We start from the raw sequence: 16,698 nt of genomic DNA, 5'->3' as shown, positions 1-16,698 counted from the left end.
AGGCATTGCTCCAGCCAAAGACTTTTAGCCTCTTCTTGGCTGATTGAAGCTATACAGATGTAAATGAGCTTTTGGACTCATTTAGTTGCTTAGCTTGGTTAAATAGTAGGCCTGGAAACACAATGCAGATCCAGCACCATGCTACATAATTGGTTGCTTAGGGCCTCAGGCTGTTAGGGGGCCCAAACAACTAACTATTTACATTTTCGTGGAAACTCAATTGGGATCCCAGCTTATGGTTGGGAGTAAGACTGGTAGGATTCACCAGTTTAGTGATTTTACATGATTAGTTTGTTGTAATAGGCAATGTCACTCTCTCAGGCAAAGGGTGGCTACTTTGGAGAATCGATGTTAATGTATTTAGATTTATTTGACACTCTTTTGGTTACTACACGATTTCATGTGTTATCATATAATTTTGATGTCTTCATCATTATTCTACAATGTGGAAAATAGTAAAAATGAAAAATTACCCTTCAATGAGTAGGTGTGTCCAAACGTTTGACTGGTACTTTATATCAAAGCTGTCTCCGTGCTCACAAGCTACAGGCATTCTGGGTGAGACAGATCTGTTTTCCACCCCATTCCCAAAGTGTGTGTTTGTGTGGCTTGTTTTCCACACTTCTAGTTAAAAATATATACAATTTCTCATTTTGTTTCAGAATCTGTGTTGGTTTAATGCACATACATGATATTGTAAGACATGAAAAGAAGCATATGAAGATGCATTGTCGTGCCATATCCACTAGGGGTCATTGCTATAAAGCAAGGATTGATGATGAAAGTGGAAAAAAAAGGTCACGTTATGAATGTGGGTGATTTGGCAAAGCTACAAAAATAAATGGTTCCTAGACAATCTTTTAGCGTCTTCTCAAATCTAAACTGGGTGGAGTAACCTTTTTACAGTGTTTCTAAATTGCTTTGATGCTATTTTCATAAGTATGTGGTTGATTTTTCAAATGTTTTTTTTCAAATACAAAACTTCAAACCCATTTGTAATGTAGCTATTGTTCCTTACACCTGCCCATTTTTCCTGCTTCTAACACAACAACTTTGAGGACAGAATGTTTACTTGCTGCCTAATATATCCCACCCACTGACAGGTGCCATGATAACGAGATTGTCAGTGTTATTCACTCCACCTGTCAGTGGTCATAATGTTATGGCTGATGGATGTATCAGTGTTATTCACTTCACCTGTCAGTGGTCATAATGTTATGGCTGATGGGTGTATCAGTGTTATTCACTTCACCTGTCAGTGGTCATAATGTTATGGCTGATGGGTGTATCAGTGTTATTCACTTCACCTGTCAGTGGTCATAATGTTATGGCTGATGGGTGTATCAGTGTTATTCACTTCACCTGTCAGTGGTCATCATGTTATGGCTGATGGGTGTATCAGTGTTATTCACTTCACCTGTCAGTGGTCATAATGTTATGGCTGATGGGTGTATCAGTGTTATTCACTTCACCTGTCAGTGGTCATAATGTTATGGCTGAGGGGTGTATCAGTGTTATTCACCTGGCTATACTAGTGATCATATCCCCTGTGCATCACAATAAGGAGGGGGTGTTGCTAATATTAATGACAGTAAATATCATTTTACTCCCAAACACATCACTGATTTTCATTCTTTTGAAGTTTTACTCATGAAAGTTAACCAGGCCGATAAATCGTTTTACATAGCTACTATTTACAGGCCCCCTGGGCCATACACAATGTTCCTCAATGAGTTTCCAGAAATCTTGTCTAACCTTGTAGTCATGGCAGATAGTATTCACATTTTTAGTATTCATAGTATTCATATGGAAAAGTTCAATGACCGTTAAAACAAGAAATCCACTTGCTCCGCAAACAACGAGTTTCAAAAGCCGTACTATAAATTCTCGGACTACAAATCGATTCCTTGATATTCTTACAAGCTCACTCATCAACGACAGAGTAAATAAATCCGCAAACTATCAAATCGAGGATCTAAACTCAACACTGCGAAATATTTTAGATACGGTTGCACCACTAAAAACAAGAAATACGCAACATGAAACTTGCTCCCTGGTACACAGACAATACTAGAGCACTTAAGCAAACCTCCAGAAAATTGGAGCGAAAGTGGCGCTCCACCAAGTTGGAAGTATTCAGACTAGCCTGGATAGACAGTACACTACAATACGGAAAATCCCTCACATTTGCTCCATCAGCTTATTTCTCCAACAAAAAACAATCCAAAATGTATCTTCGATACAGTTGCAAAGATAACAAAAAAGCAACGCTCAACAAGTTAAGTGGGTATTCACTTTAGCTGTAATTAATACATTAACTACTTTGATGAAAAGATCATCACCACCAGAAAACAAAAAACTTACTCCTCCTTATATAGTTATAGTCCCCAAAATCTCAGTTGTCCTAAGAATGTCTTGAACCTCCCTGACCAGGTGTCAATGGGGACACTTGAAATTTTTGATACTGTATTGCTCCACACATTCACAAAATTTGTAATGAGTTCTAAACCCACAAATTGTCAGCTAAACTTGATTCCAACCAAATTACTTAAGGAGCTATTTCCTGTGCTAGGTCAGCCAATGTTGAACATAATAAATTGCTCCCTTTCCTCAAGATGTGTACCAAAATCACTAAAAATAGCGGAAATTAACCCTCCTCAAAAAAAAAATGTATACCTCATGTTCCTCACAAAAATCTTAGAAAAATGTGTTTCCCAACAACTGAATGCCTTCCTGAAGACAAATAACATTTATCAAATGCTCCAGTCCGGTTTCAGACCCCATCATAGTACTGAGACTGCACTCATGAAGGTAACAAATGACCTTCTAATGGCCTGAGACAAAGGTTCCATATCCGTCCTGTTGCTTCTTGATCTTAGTGCTGCTTTTGACTCTGTTGATCACTCCCTTCTCTTAGAGAGACTGAAAACCCATATTGGGCTTAGTGGACATGTTCTAGCCTGGTTTAAATCTTATTTAGCTGAAAGATATCCGTTTGTTAGTGTGGATGGCATATCTTCTGACAAGTCGAAGGTATGTTTTGGTGTTCCTCAAGGCTTGGTTCTGGGGCCATTATTGTTCTCTCTATATATGCTGCCTCTGGAGGATGTCATCCTGAATCATAATGTCAACTTTCACTGTTATGATGATGACACACAGCAAATGTAGCTACTTTGGAAGCATGCGTTTCAGATATTAGCAAGTGGATGACAGAGAACTTCTTGCTTTTAAACTCAAGACAAACAGAAATGCTTGTTTTAGGACCCAAGAAACAAAGAGCTTTGTTAGCAGATCTCACTGTGAACCTCGACGGCTGTATGGTCGTATCCCAAAAAACTGTAAGAAACCCCAGCGTTACCCTTGACCCTGACCTCTCCTTTGATGAACATATAATAATATGTCTCAAGAGTTGCTTATTTTCATCTTCGAAACATTGCAAAAATCAGAAACTTTCTATCAAAGATTTATGCAGAAAAACTAATCCATGCTTTTGTTACTTCTAGACTAGATTACTGCAATGCTCTACTTTCCGGTTACCCTGACAAATCAATAAATAATCTTCAATTAGTGCTGCACACGGCTGCTAGAATCCTAACAAAAACAAAAAAATGTGAACACATTACTCCTGTACTAGCCTCTTTACACTGGCTGCCTGTTAGGGTTAGGGCTGATTTCAAGGTTTTATTGTTAACCTATAAATCAATACATGGACTCGTTCCTACTTACCTTGATGAAATGATCCAGCCATACATACCTACACGTAACCTATGATCGCAAGATGCAGGTCTTTTAATTGTACCTATAATTTCTACAGTCAGTGAAGGTGACGGGAAAGGCTTGATACTGTCCACCCTTGCTGTCTTGCCAGGTGGGCTCTCATCGCCACTGGGATGACCTCCCTCCAATGCCTCTCTGGGGCGGAGTCACTGACTTGTTGTTGTCTTAGCCCTCATTCAGGGTGGTTGCGGTTGGTGGGTGTCCCTTTGGTTGATGCTTGGCAATGTGGGTGGATTGATTTCCTGCCTGTTGGGCCCTGTCCGGGGTCTCCCCCAGGTAGGGCCACAGTGTCGCCGGACTCCCCTGTCTCAGTCCCAAGGTCTTACGCTGCTGTATTATTATGCTGGGGGAGTAGGGTCAGTACTCCTTCTCCACTAAGTTCTCCTTCACCAATATAAATCCTTGTTGATATGAGGAATGCATTTTCTGAATTTTCCAAGTCTCCTCTTGTTTTAAACTTAGGAGGACATGAGGTCCTGGCCAACACCTGGGGAGTACCTGGCTTGAAAGACCCATTTCTGTCCCAGTCCAAAGTCCTCCTGGTTGTGTTGCAGATCAAGATGATACCTGACGATTTCAGCTGTGCTGACACCTCCCCCCTCCACGTGTTGTCCCTGTCCTTGTCCATCTGGTCATGCTTCTGACCTGGTCTAAATTTAAATAAACTCTAGACTCAGCCCACATGCATTTATTAATTTGTTCACCCAGCACAGCCGAAGAGGACTGGTCACCCCTCTGAGCCTGGGTCCTCTCTAGGTTTCTTCCTAAATTCCTTTCTTAGGGAGTTTTTCCTAGCCACTGTAATTCAGCACTAAAGTGTTTTGTAAAAGCCCTTTGTGACAACTGCTGATGTAAAAAGGGCTTTATAAAAACATTTGATTGATTGATGTATGTATGAATGTGAACATGTCTTTCTAGATGACACACCAGTGTTTGATCTTGTGTGAAAGGTGCTTAGAGGTTTGAAAAAAGGGCTTTTTGATGATCTGTCGTGTTTATTTGTATTACAGATTTTTTGTCGCTTTGATAGTATTCACACAATGATGTCTCTTAAGTAGTCCATGGAAAGAAGAGCGCAAATAAGCAAAGAGAAACGACAGTCCATCATTACTTCATTGCAATCTGTTAAATTGCAAGACCTTTGAAAGTTTCTTCAAGTGGAGTCGCAAAAACCATCAAGTGATATGATGAAACTGGCATGAGGACCGCCACAGGAAAGGAAGACCCAGAGTTACATCTGCTGCAGAGGATACGTTGATTGGAGTTACCAGCATCAAAAATCGACCTTAACTGCACTTCGGATTGCAGCCCAAGTAAATGCTTCATGGAGTTCAAAAAGACACATCTCATTATCAACTGTTCAGAGGAAACTGCATGAACCACACCTTTGTGGTCAGATTGCTGTAAAGAAACCATTACTCAAGGAAACCAATAATAAGAAGTCTTGCTTGGACCAAGAAACCCAAGAAATTGATATTAGACTGGTGGAAATCTGTCCAGATTTGAGATTTTGGTTCCAACCGCCATGAATTTGCAAGATGCAGAGTGGGTGAACGGAAGATCTCTGCCTGTGTGGTTCCTACCATGAAGCATGAAGGAGGGGTTTGATGGTATGTGGGTGCTTTGCTGCTAATTTATTCAACTAGCATGGCTACCACAGAATTGTGTAAGGGCGCTTTGACCAATAAGAAGTGTGATGGGGCTGAATCAGATGACCTGGGTTTAGGCAACTGTGTCCAGGCTTGATGCATTGCACAATTATACACATTGCAGAACACAAAGCTGCTATTCGCAAACAAAAACAGAATATGCTGTTGCGCGTCTCTGCATGGAAGCCAAATACAACTCTTCTTCCTCTTTGCGATTTGTGGCTATAGAACTCGTCCACATTTCAAAAAGGGGGAGGTGACATTGTATTGAAAGAACGGGAGACATTTTGGCAATAATTTTCAACCCCAGGGGACTAAATGATGATTTTACATTGTGTTCAACTGAAGTTTGAACTGTGTGAATGTTGAATGTGTTTTCTTGTTTGTTTTTTGTCTGCAGTGATATGTTTTTGTATGCATGATTGTATATATTTTGTATATTGTTATATATGTAGACTTTGATTCAATGCATTGTCTCATTACGCCACCAGGTAATAAATAGCTGTACATATACAATGCTGAGGCAGACGTCAGCTGGGTGTCGAAACGTCAGTCACTTGTATTCAGACACTATCATGGATTAAAATATCAACACAGAGATGAATTCCCTGCCTGTTTTGTTGAGTGCTCCAACTAGTCCTTACCTTGTACTAGGGCTTTTTGGTAGTTTTCCATGGCAAGTACTTTTGTTGATGTTTTGTCCCTGTTGTTGAACACCCCTCCTACCTTTTGTTTGCTGAGGTGCGTAGCCCACCTGGACGCTGGTGTTTATTGGTGTTTATGTGAAAACACCAATAAACAAAAATATTTACGTTTCAGCTTTTCATAACTGGTCAGTACAATTTAATGTGAAAGGTTAAGCACAATTTTCCAAGCAACAGGGGAGGGGAGCTTTTTTTAATGCAGCATAAAGTTATACATCCTGTGTAGCATAGTGTAGTATGAACATAACTATCGGGGGTGCAATAGGTCTGCTCTCTGGAAAGGTGGCTCAGCAAAACATTTCCATAATGAACATTTGTCATTTCCTGTTTTATATTATTAACAGTTTTGATAACCATTGTGCAAAATAATATATAGGCACACTGGCATCATTCAAGTTCAGTGGATGGTAATTAGTAAAAGCGGAAATTAGTAATGTCCCAAACCAGTTACCCTGTGGTATACTAACAAGCAAAAAAAGGAATAGATAATATTGTGCAATATAGTAGAAACTGTTTTTCACCCGCAAAACATGTTTGGAGTTCACTGCACCATTTCAAGCACGGCCTTCGCACATTCTTGAATTTTCTAAATAATCAGTGACAATAACCATAAAAACAGGAACCACAACTTCTTGTAATTAAATTAATTAAATAATAATAATAATTTTATGTTGGTCTTGACAGATTGCCTCCCTTTAATCTGTCTAAAAGAGTTTAACAAGAACAAAAAGAAAACCTACAACACAATTTTTTAAGTTTCATCATTGGAACATTTTAAAATTGCTTTACTGATTTTTAAAGCAATTGTCTGGCTCTGCACCCAAGATCCACATAACATACTGTTTGCATACTGTTGGTCCCTCAGAATCTCTGGTACTGACCATTTAGTTTTTCCAAAGGTCCAAATGTTTTTATTGGCATTCATCATATTTCAATTGTTTTATTTGACTGCATTGTTCTCTCAAAGTTTTTTTATAACAGTCTACTTTTGTATGGTCTCATTGTTGTTTATTTGTCTACCTTTATTTGTTTTGTCAACCACTTTGACATGCATTTCAGGTGGATGTGATTTCCAATATATTTTGATTGATTTTAATGGTGTGGAGTGGGAATGTGGGAATGGTGTAGAGTGGGCTGAGTCTAGTTGGAAAAGCATTAGCTGATACTGGATGGTTTCACTGACTGCTGTCTTGCTTTAACAGGAACCATAGCATATGTGAAAGCCAGGTGTCAACACTTGAGAGAGAAAATCTCAAGCCTGCCTGTGAATCGCTGCTGTGAAAATACAGAGGAAGTTTCTTCTTCTGCCACATATCTCAAAGGCAGGTTTAATTCAGGGCATTTAAATTCAGGTCAAATTCACCTTTACCCTTTAGTCCATGATCTAGACCCCAAAATGTATATAGTGGGGATCATGGAGGCCAATAGTGTTACAAAACAATTTACAATACCATATCTCACTAACAATTCTGTATTACATCCTTACATATTTTACATTAGGTATAGTAGTTGAATGTACCATTTTCATTCTTGATATTTCTGTTGTACATATTTTATGTCTATGACAGCCAGCTGTTGATGCATTTGATGCTTATGTAATTTAAAGTCTGTATTAGCTGCAGTGTGTATATTTGATCTGCAGGCTATAGTCAGTGAGTCTGGTGCTCTGGGTGTGGTGTATGTGATAGAGTCTTCACACGTCCACCCCGTGTGTGTTTGTGAGAGTGTGTTTGTTTGTGAAAGTGTGTGTGTTTGTGAAAAGTGTGGGTGTTTGTGAGAGTGTGTGTGTTTGTGAGAGTGTGTTTGTTTGTGAGAGTGTGTTTGTTTGTGAAAGTGTGTCTGTTTATGAGAGTGTGTGTTTGTGAGAGTGTGTTTGTTTGTGAGAGTGTGTTTGTTTGTGAGAGTGTGTTTGTTTGTGAGTGTGTGTGTGTTTGTGAGAGTGTGTGTATTTGTGCTTGAATGTAAATGCGTTGACTCATCCCTCCATTACAGATTTGAATACAGCAAAACAAGGCAGAACATTTGTTATTTTCTGATCTCTTAACATTACTTTTGGGTCCAGATTACTGAACTTCAACATCCTGGCCCTGTGACATGATCAACATGCCTTTCTATCACTGTGACTGATATCCATCTCAGAATGTAATAACTTGTTAAGATTGGATAAAGGCGGAAGGTCACATCCTCCACCTCCATCTCAGAGTGACATTTGATCTGCTTTAAAATTAGAGCATGAATTGTGCTAAGGTGATAACAGGGTATTTGATTGTAATGTGGTGGACTTGGAGGTAGCTGCACTGGATACTATCATTTCCAAGGTCTTGCACATCCAATTTCCACCGAGCCTTTAAGAATGATTTGGAGCAAAAGAAAAATATTAACAGGAATGTAAAGAATGTCCAGTAGTCACCACGGTCAGGAGACCTGAGATAACCACTTCTAAATATTGTCTTCTTTTTGTTCTCCACACAGACTTTGTGGGACTGAAAAAGTCCTGCCCTATCATTTACCTTCGTACCCTTTTTTCTACGTGGTAAAGAGAGAAAGAGGGGAAATACGTGTGCATTTGGTGGGTGGAAATAATGCTGCTGGTGACAGAGAAAAAGACGAGGTGGACCGTGAGAAAGTGCCACCACTTGTATCCCAAATCCCCTGACTAAAACCACAACCTACCAAAGCCACCCACATCTACAGAGATGCCCCAGACCAGCCATGACCGACACCTACTGACAGAATCCCTCCAGACATCTCCATTCAATTCCACCTGTCTGTATTTTCTCTTCTGTCCTTTGTTGTTGTTTGTGTCTCATTGTGGTAGTGTCTGATTTGTGAGGTAGATGTGGACTCCTTTCAGCTAATGTATCTACAAAGGGCGTTTCCAATGTCATCATTTCCCCCTGTGGGTGCCCAGTGCGGAGTGAATTTGCAAGTGTTAAAACGCCTCGGTGTTATCTGCTACATATTGATTCAATGATCTGGTTTTGCAGGTTTCTTATTGCAATTCAACATCCATGTTTGGATACTTTTACTGGCATGTTTTACTCTTTTTATGCCTGTGCCTTGTATTTGTGTGTGTAGCCATCTGTATATGACGCCGCGTGTCAGATCTATGTGTTTGCCTTGTTGCAGATGCATAAAAACGGACTTGAATGTATATGCAAATGTTTGTGTTATTGGCAGAGCATCAGGCTGTATCTGGTTGATGTGTTAAAACCACAGCAGTAAATGACATTGGGCTGGGCCCCTTTCCTCTGGCCCAACTCCCCTACCCAGCACATGACTGCATTTAGACCTGGGAGCAATGTGTTTGCATACTCACCTTTTGCTACATTTGCTACCCCTTGATGCTGGGTTCATAAAGCCTCATACAAGCAGATTACTTCAATTGAGCTCAAAGCAAGGAGCATTCATGAATGCAAGAGCACACCTCACAGTGCAAAAAGCAAAACAGTTGAGTTTATGAAGACAAAGAAAAGTACCTTTAAATGCCAACCCCAAGCCATACCCCCCCAACCCCATACCCCCCCCAACCTCAGACCCCCGAGATTCTGGTTCCTAGAAAGACCGGCTAACCAGCAGAGGGACGGATGTTGAGAGAGAAGACCCTGAACCAGAACCACCCCGTCAGAGACGAGATGCAAACCCACCGATCCCACCGTGCCGCCTCGGCACCCTGCTCCCCGCCGCGCCCCCCACCCCCCTTGCCCGCTCTCCCTGAAAACCTGGGGGGAAGGCTGCCAGCCCCACTGCCACAATAACCACAGCGTTCTGCCGAGCTCCACTCCAAAACATCAAGGCATTGGCACACTCTGCTCCACCGTGTGCTGCTCTCAGGGCCCAGCGTGGCTGTTGTGTTATTCAGTCTCATGGTCGTGGGGGAGTCAGTGGGGGAGTCAGTGGGGGAGTCAGTGCACTTTCTGTTGAGTTTCTGACCTGTGGCATTCTAGGTGCCCTGAGTCTTACTCAGTCCTGTACATGGTTTTCAAACAGACATCTAGGTGTCTTCTCCGTCACCTTCATCTCATTTTAGTGTGGTAGAGTTTGTGTTTGTATACCATTGCTTATGCATATCACTGGAATTAGTATAATGAACACTGGACACAGGGAAAGAGTGGGGCTTGTCTGTCAAACACCCATCACTCTCCTTCCAGTGTTGTGTTTTAATATCCTTCAATAGCGAGAAAAAACATTTCAGAATTTTGTTCTTGTGGGACTTTAGTATTGAAACACAGTGAAGTGACTCACGCAGCCCCTTCCCTGGGCTCAGTCACAACATTGCTACTGGTATATGAAAATGACTTGGGACTACTGGGAGCACATGGAACATTATCTCAGGCCAAGATGGAAATGACAGGATTTGTTCTTATTCCGTTCTGGTTGATCAAAGTCTGTGTTCCTCTCAAAATAAGAAAGAAAACAATTAGCTAAGGCTATATATACAAAATTAAAATCTATTAAACATGTTCTATAACATAAAATTGACAATATTTTTAAAGATAGATTCTACAACTCAATTGTCCGATCTGAACAAGTATGAAGGCATTTAGCTTTTTTTTCTTGAGAATTAAGATAATCATGTAAGTTTCCTCTATAAAGGATTAGTTCTGGTACTGTACATACTAAAGTTTGCCAGCAAATTTTTCTGTAGGCTTTCCCGCAATCTTAAGATTTGTTCAACAACTGCTTTCAAATCTTATAAAATCTTATTCTCACATGCCATTTGTTAATGGGCAAGAGGGAAGGGGATGTCACTGAGCAGAGATATAACAGCCACTCCAGATTGAACTGTGCCTTCAAGTGGTAAGTTACAGAATTTATTCCTTGTACTCCATTTGAAACATAGCAGATTTCAACTTTATTAAATCTGATTGTGTTTAACGTTTTGCACAATTAGTATTGAATTTGAAGATTAACTTCTTTCAGCACAGGGATAAACAATTAAATGTTTTTTTAATGATAATAAAAGAATTAAAAAAAAAAAAGGATCGTCCTTGAATGAAATTGGAAATGTTGGGCTATTCTATAAGCAAAAGGTGGTCTGGTTTATTAATATACAGCTATGGGATCAATGGTTTCAGATGATAATGTAAAATATGTAAGATCTTTAGAACAATTGCAAAGGAAAGATTACACGTTTGTATAATTTTTTACATTCCATGAATTGTTTGTGTAGTATTTGATTGATGATTGAGTAACATCTGGGATTATGTCTTATTTAGACAAACGTACATTTCATTTTGTGTGACTCATTTATCACAACAGATTGTGAGATTTCATTTAAATTGCTTTACATCGCAAAATATTTTGGAGTCCTTAGTTAAGGACCTACTTCTGAACAAACAACAACATTAAAACAGTTAGCAGGTGGTCGTGCTGCATTTGTAACCCAAACCACACGCTTCAACATTTTAACTGAATATTTTTCAACAGGTGTTTGTCAGTGTTTAACATTTACATAGGACAATAAGGGATATTCAGCTGGTAGCTGGTTATAAGTGCAATGTGTTACATTTTCTCAAATTTAAAAACTGTATGTCATAACAATACTCGTTAAATATAAGTTTGATTTTAGGTTAATGACATGTAATGGCACATTACATGGAACAATTATTAATGAACGTTAATGTTATCAAAACATGATGTCTCCAAAATGTTCTATCTCTTACAATAACATTTATTTATACATACATTACATTTAACTAAAGTTCACGTTGGTTGAATCATTCTGTGGATGAATATGTCTTTATCATTGAAGAGGTCGAATTAAAAGAACATAAAATAACATAATATTAAATATATAGCACTGTATAGTAATGATATTTATTACTGCAAACTTATTGCATATTAAATGTCATATATCACTATTTGGTTGTGGTTTTTCATTGAAGAAAAACTCTTAATACCCATTAGGTTGTTAATGACTTTCCCGTGACACGGTCTCTTGTCCCTGTTCTGTAGGTGTCTTTCTCACACTCTCCACCTTCCTCTGGCCTGGCTCTGTCATGCCTCGCTCCTTCCTGGTCAAGAGTAAGAGACCAGGGTCTCATCCTGCTTGCTTTGCTAAAGGTTACCGAAAAGAACATTCTGACCAGCCACAGCCCCATATACATCACCAGGAAGTGGGGTGGCAGGAAGTGTGGTCCCCACATCAGAGCCCCTTTCAAGGTGATCAAGACACAGCATGCTCAGGGTCAGATTTCAAAGAAACTGTGAACCACACTTGCCCTCAGTGGGATCCAGTGGCAACCAGACCAAACAGAACCTCATCTGTGAATCCTTGGACCAGCTTGTCTGCAGGTACTTACTGTACCTACTCATCTTCCTGAGTTTGGCTGTTACACCTACATAAGAAATGTGTACATATTTAAGGGTTCCCACTCCACATGAAATGTTCCAAATGTTATTGTCCTAGGTATCTTAATCAAATATGGGGATTTATTACAACCTCAATATGTTGGTATGTTGCCCGTCCCTCAGAAAGAAACAGTGGTATGGAACCTCTTGAGTCAGCCCTGCTTTGGACTCCACACTGCCCCCATGGACTTGCCAGAGAGAGAGAACTGGAGAGACTGGTCTATGTCCTACTGAGCCATAGGCAGCATATAGACCTCAACTCTGCTCACCAGTGCCCTCTGTGTGACAAGGTAAGAAGAATGAGCCAGGGTCAAGATCACAGAAAAGATCTGCCATAATGGGTATGTTGATCAAAGGCTTGTGGTCTTGCCACGCAAAATACTGCACACATGAAAAAAACTGAATAAAGAAGAATCTGTCTGAACTTTGTGACCTGTAGAAGGGTGGGAATTGGACTTCTGTGCTCTGTGGGTCCCTAAGTGGCACAGTAGTCCAAGAGTTCCAGTCCGGGTCTATTCATACTGATAGTGCCCAGGGGTCCAAGAGTTCCAGTCTGGGTCTATTCATACTGATAGTGCCCAGGGGTCCAAGAGTTCCAGTCCGGGTCTCATCATACTGACAGTGCCCAGGGGTCCAAGAGTTCCAGTCCGGGTCTCATCATACTGACAGTGCCCAGGGGTCCAAAAGTTCCAGTCCGGGTCTCATCATACTGACAGTGCCCAGGGGCCCAAGAGTGGCCGCTGCAGAAATTGCTCCAATGGATGTTGGACTGATGGATGTTGTCATGTTTTAGCGTTTTTTTGTGGTAGGATGGGTGCCTGCAATCTCAGTTGTGCACCTCCAGCATGTGTTCCAGTGAAGGTGTTCTGGTTAAGCAAGCATTCTGATAAGAAGCAAAAACAGCTTGGCAAAATGTTAATCTTTAGATACATCTTTGACTCCCTTGCTCCTGCTAAGCGGTCACAGCAAGGCAAGGCCATCACAAATTGGACATCACAAAAATAGGGTAAAAATGTGTTTGAATGTAATAAAATAACAAAAATAGACAATAGCAAATGAAAGGATCTCAGAACTTATTCTGTCAAAAATGGCTGATATCTTTTGGAATATAAGCTGTTACTCTTAGCATCGTCTTTTTCTCAGGTCTTGGCCACAGGAGTTGGACTGAAGAATCATTTAAGCAAGTTACATGTCAACATGAATACAGTCCCATTGGCCACATCAGAAAACACCCCAGGGTTCAAACAAGCTCTGGGCATGTATGGAAGACCAAAGGTAAATCTGGCACAAGTCCATTGGTTGAGATCCCTCAGCTTCCCTACACGAACCACAGTATATAAGGGAGAAGGCCAAAATCAAAATAAACCTAAACCTTAACGGCGTCAAACGATGTGATTGTCTGTGTTCCAGGAGCGTAGCTTTGGCTGTAAGGTGTGTGGGAAGGTGTTCAAGCGCTCCTCCACCCTCTCCACTCACCTCCTCATCCACTCAGACACGCGGCCCTACCCCTGCCAGTACTGTGGGAAGAGGTTCCACCAGAAGTCTGACATGAAGAAACACACCTTCATACACACAGGTGGCGGAGAGCACACTACACAGACACACAAACATGTTCTGTCCGCTTACATACACTGTCACGAGTTTAGGATCTGTACACACAACTACACACCTTTCTGTAGGCAAATTGTCATTTCAAGCATTTAGAATTCCAATGGAAATGTGACAGTGCTTGGATGGTAAACACCAGAACATTTTTTATTCACTTAACGTTTCTTTAAACATATGAAAATATTGATTTGGCACAAGGCATTTATGTGCCAAACAACGTGGGTGGGGTTTTAGCAGTATAGGGTGTAAAGCTGTGTTTGCATATTGCATAACTTTCGAATGAATGCAAGAGGTATTTTATTCATTATTGGATTCAATAACTTCTAATCCTAAAGCCTTCAACAAGTGAAGGTGCTTAAATAAAAAGTAAACTCTTTATGACCAACTACCATATATTTTATAAGAAGTTTAGTTATTGCCTTTCTGTCCTCAATATTGTGATCTGGGACATTGTGTTTTGGTCAACCTACATAATTCACATTGTCAGTTTATTAATTGACAAGGATGCCAGCCAACCCAAAGGAGGACAGAGATCCGACAATTTTATTGTTATATAACCAAATACCTGCCCTCAGGTTCTAAATTGGAACAACTATCTCAGTATGGGAGAAATCAGTTGAAATCCTTATCATTTGGATGGGTTTAGAATACTTTTTATTTATCTTTATTTAACATTGAATGACATAAGATAATAAATCAATGAATCAATCACTGCGCACAATGGAACTTAGATATTATAACAAACCATAGTAAAAATAAACATGCAACAAAGAATGCTGTGATTATGATAATGAGGCCCTTTTTCACGCGAGTTAAACACACCAAAGAGGATGATGGTAAAGAAAACAGTGACGTTTCAATCTGAAAATGTAGAAGACATACGGTTCCAATTCTCCTGGCGAGAAGTGGACTGGAGAACGCTTATTTTCACGTTTCCTCTTGTATTCCAAATGCCAGTGCTGTCATATCTGAATGCCTAATGTCTACATTTTAAAAACTAATGTTTAGATCATGGTCATGTTGAGTTTGGTGGCTTTAGAGAAGCCAGATCCAGTCAGGAGTCTTCGCTGCACACATGTGTTGGTCTCACCGTGTCTTTACCGGGCCTGTGTCATGTCCTGCTCTCTGCCTCAGGTGAGAAGCCCCATGTGTGTCAGGTGTGTGGCAAGGCCTTCAGCCAGAGCTCCAACCTCATCACACACAGCCGCAAGCACACCAACTACCGCCCCTTCAGCTGCCGCCGCTGCAAGTGCGGTTTCCAGCGCAGGATGGACCTGCACCGCCACCAGGAGACGGACTGTGGCTACAGCTGTGTGTACACGCAGGGCTAAGTGCCCAGGTGGGCCCAGGGTTTTGTAACACAAGTCTGTAGCAGAAGAATGACGCCTTTGTGTGCGGATTGCTGGCAGATTTGCAGTTCCACACCTCTCCAGTACTTTGACCTGAGGCTGAGAACATGACTTTTGTTGAAGTTAGTCGGACATTTGTTTTTTTGTAGATTTTGTGAGTTTGACCATTTGGACAACGCCGTCGTGTTACGTTTAGGCCTTGGTCTCTACAGGGCTGTATGGCAAAAAACAAAAAAAGACCCCTTATCTAAAAGAGTGGAAACCCTTTTTCTCAATGCAACCGGCCTTTTCCCTCAGTGAGCAATGCATTTGTAACAGTGAATGTATGTGTCCTCTGTGACTGAGGCAGCCCATCCAAGGGGATAACAGCAGTCAGGCCATGCAGAACATGGATGCTGTACGAGTAGAGACTATGATTACATTGAAATAATGTTCCACTATTTTGGCAAAACAACAACAAACAATACCATATTTTCTGTGTCAAAGCCTGGGATATGCTCAGCATTGGTATATACATATACATATATAAAAATGGATTGGTCATGCAGATTAGATTTTCATATTAAATATACAAATGTTTAGTATGTTGTGTGTAGTGTTATTTGGTGTTTACACTTTCTTTAATATAAAATTATGTTACAGATTCTTTAGCAACAGAATTCCAATGGAAATGTGACACCATGCTTGGATGGTAAACACCAGAACATTTTTATTCACTTAACGTTTCTTTAAACATATGAAAATACTGATTTGGCACAAGGCATTTATGTGCCAAACAACGTGGGTGGGGTTTTAGCAGTATAGGGTGTAAAGCTGTATTTGCATATTGCATAACTTTTGAATGAATGCAAGAGGTATGTTATTCATTATTGGATTCAATAACTTCTAATCCTAAAGCCTTCAACATGTGAATGTCTTTACTGTCGATGTGAATGTGCTTCTCTTCTCTTCACTGTCGATATAAGAAAATGTAATCTAAAGTAATATCAAATGTAATCTAAAGTAAAATCAAATGTAATCTGAAGTAATATCAAATGTAATCTAGAGTAATATCAAATGTAATCTAAAGTAAAATCAAAGGTTACGGTTCCAAAATCAACATTTGCACCATACGAATATGGAGATTAATTTCTCTTAAAAAACTTAAGTCATTATGTGTCAATCTCTTTACACTCATAAAATAGAATGGACATATTTATGTTGTAACATTAGAATGGACCTGGGTCAGATTCAGATGTTTAAAGTTTAAATAATCGA

The 16,698-nt window shown here is 40.2% G+C and overlaps 1 protein-coding gene across 2 annotated transcripts; it reads left to right on the top strand.

Moving 5' to 3' along the window:
* The first annotated feature begins 10,717 nt into the window (after positions 1-10,717).
* LOC105028357 (zinc finger protein Gfi-1b) lies at positions 10,718-15,937 on the top strand. Of its 2 annotated transcripts, XM_010901038.3 has the most exons (6): positions 10,718-10,930; positions 12,089-12,427; positions 12,608-12,774; positions 13,628-13,759; positions 13,895-14,060; positions 15,227-15,937. In XM_010901038.3, exons 2-6 carry the CDS (start codon positions 12,133-12,135, stop codon positions 15,421-15,423), a joined length of 957 nt encoding a protein of 318 aa, XP_010899340.1. In that variant the 5' UTR covers positions 10,718-10,930; positions 12,089-12,132; the 3' UTR covers positions 15,424-15,937. The 2 variants fall into 2 exon arrangements, with proteins under 2 accessions (XP_010899340.1, XP_012991472.1); XM_013136018.2 differs by lacking the exon at positions 10,718-10,930 and having other exon boundaries at positions 11,980-12,427.
* The last annotated feature ends 761 nt before the right edge of the window (positions 15,938-16,698 follow it).

This window comes from Esox lucius, chromosome 11 (assembly GCF_011004845.1).
Source record: "Esox lucius isolate fEsoLuc1 chromosome 11, fEsoLuc1.pri, whole genome shotgun sequence".
In the NCBI taxonomy this organism is placed as follows: Eukaryota; Metazoa; Chordata; class Actinopteri; order Esociformes; family Esocidae; genus Esox; species Esox lucius.
Note: the sequence above shows the minus strand (reverse complement) of the source record. Positions and strands in the feature narration are given on the sequence as shown.

What these genes read in the sequence shown, in the direction of transcription:
- LOC105028357 (XM_010901038.3), top strand. Translation starts at nt 12,133, where the DNA reads ATGCCTCGCTCCTTCCTGGTCAAGAGTAAGAGACCAGGGTCTCATCCT. An exon ending in TTGGACCAGCTTGTCTGCAG is followed by an intron (nt 12,428 to 12,607) that starts GTACTTACTGTA and finishes CCCGTCCCTCAG; the next exon opens with AAAGAAACAGTGGTATGGAA. An exon ending in AGTGCCCTCTGTGTGACAAG is followed by an intron (nt 12,775 to 13,627) that starts GTAAGAAGAATG and finishes TCTTTTTCTCAG; the next exon opens with GTCTTGGCCACAGGAGTTGG.